Source organism: Belonocnema kinseyi, chromosome 6, assembly GCF_010883055.1.
Source record: "Belonocnema kinseyi isolate 2016_QV_RU_SX_M_011 chromosome 6, B_treatae_v1, whole genome shotgun sequence".
Taxonomy (NCBI): Eukaryota; Metazoa; Arthropoda; class Insecta; order Hymenoptera; family Cynipidae; genus Belonocnema; species Belonocnema kinseyi.
The window spans coordinates 92,488,085-92,490,296 of record NC_046662.1 but is presented as its reverse complement, the minus strand read 5'-3'; the positions used below and the strand labels follow the sequence as shown (position 1 = coordinate 92,490,296).

The 2,212-nt window shown below is 28.4% G+C and overlaps 1 protein-coding gene across 1 annotated transcript in view; it reads left to right on the top strand.

Moving 5' to 3' along the window:
* Positions 1-2,212, top strand: part of LOC117174289 (RNA exonuclease 1 homolog) — a 28,012-nt gene that overhangs the window by 14,840 nt on the left and 10,960 nt on the right. The window contains exon 6 of the mRNA XM_033363245.1: positions 1,917-2,079. Coding sequence (XP_033219136.1) covers positions 1,917-2,079 — 163 coding nt within the window. The remainder of the gene's footprint in view (positions 1-1,916; positions 2,080-2,212) is intronic.

Below are 2,212 nucleotides of genomic sequence, written 5' to 3'. Positions count from 1 at the left end.
CTATAGTTAGCCTCGATTAAGGTCAATCCGAAAGTTCTTGAACGTCCAGTTTTTCTTTTGTACGTGGTTCAGGCATGTCCCCCGGTCCCTTGAGCCAAGAAAGAAAAAAATCGTACTATGTGTTTTTAGAAAGATTGTTCATTTTTAACAATTAAAAACCTCATTTTTCTCGAAAACGATGAAAAATATAAATAGCAGTTTAGAGTTCAAAGTTGTTAAACTTCTTGAAATCTATTAAATTGTACCATTTCCAGATATATACCTTGTTTTCTTTAATAAATTTTCCAATAATATAGAAAAATCGACTAAAATAGCATTTATTTTAACAAAATATAACATATTGTTTTTAAAAACGCTTGTTTTTAGATCACTGATTATGTAAAGAATATGTTCCATGAGATTATTAACATTCCTGAGCTTCAAAGTAGACAAAAATTGGTTTTTGTCTCTAAAATTGAAGAAATATTTTTACCGATTGAAAATATCTTCTTTCTGAAAACAAAGCAAAGTAGGAATTGCAGCTCATAGTTCAAAATTGTTCCTCTTCACAAAATCTATAAAAATATACCCTTACCAGATGTAGATCTTGTGTATTTTAATAAAACTTATAAAAAAAGTATGAAAAATACATTAAAGCGACTAAAATAGCATTTAGCTTGACGAACTTCAAGAGGTTATTTTTTTAATTTGTTTTTTACTTAACAGGGTGGCCACATGTCAGGGAAGCTAGGGAAATGAAGTAACTGTCATGAAAACTAGAAATTGATATGTTTTTATATTATTTTGGAAGCACTTTCTAATATCAATATAAATATTTTTTCAATGTACATTGTTTAAAAATAGAGTTCGGTTCTTAGTTTTTTATTTATAGTTATTTATTTATTGATAGTTTGGATACATGTACTTTACTTAATTAATCCAAACCGCCACATAAAGCGCATTTTTCTGGCTTGTTTCACTACTATTTTGTTTGAAATTTTATTGAAACCATATTTGGCAATAAAAATTCAATCTTGTGGCCCACCCCGTTTAAGTATCAATATTCAAATAAAAAAACATTTAAAAACATAGAAAAAATGATATAATATTAATATTTGTTCAAATACACACGATAAATATCTAGTGAGGATATCGTTTTAAAGATTTCAGGAAGGGAAGCGAATTTGAATATTGATATTTAACTAAAAAAAAGTTTAAAAAAGAAACTTTTGAAGTTCGTTAAACTAAATGCTATTTCGGTCGCTTTGATATCATTTTCATATTTTTTTGGGGAGTTTTTGTTAAAATACACAAGATCTATATCTGGTAAGGGTACATTTTTATAGATTTCAAGAAGAGGAACAATTTTTAACTATTTATCGCTATTCCCACTTTGCTTTGTTTTCGGAAAAGTTTTATTTTTTATAGGTGAAAATGATATTTTTTCAATTTTCGAAGTAAAAACCAATTTCTCTCTACTTTAACGCTCAGCAATGTTAATAATCTGATAGCACATGTTCTTTACATAGTCAGTGACCTAAAAATAAATGTTTTTTCAAACAATATGTTATATTTCGTTAAACTAAATGCTATTTTAGTCGATTTTTTCTATATTATTGGAAAAACTTATTAAATAAAACAAGATATATATCTGGAAAGGGTACAGTTTATCGAATTTCAGGAAGCTGAACAATTTTGAACTGTAAACTGCTATTCATATTTTGCGTCATTTTTTAGAAAAATGAGATTTTTAATTGTTCAAAATGAAAAAAATCTTGATCAAAATAACCGACTGGCATTCTCGAATCACGTAGAAAAAAAAAACTGTATGTGCAAGTACTTTCGGGATGAACTTAATCGAGATTAGCCGTAGGTATTTACATAATTCTTTCGTAAAAAATGCCAAACTGAAAATAAATCAATGTGGTTGGTTATAGATATTCCTCCGGAAGAACAAGGAGTATACGCCCTCGATTGTGAAATGTGTTACACAACCCAAGGCTTGGAATTAGCGAGAGTGACAGTAATTAACGAAGACTCTCATGTTGTATATGAAACATTAGTCAAGCCTGATAATCCTATTATCGATTGTAATACAAGGTATGGATTTAATCTTGTATCTCTATTTTTCCTTATATACGAGGGTGGATTGATAAGTTTCCGGCCTGACCAAGAAAAACAACGTTTTTAAGAATTTTTTTTTTTTATTTCTCAACATAATCTCCTCCAAGGC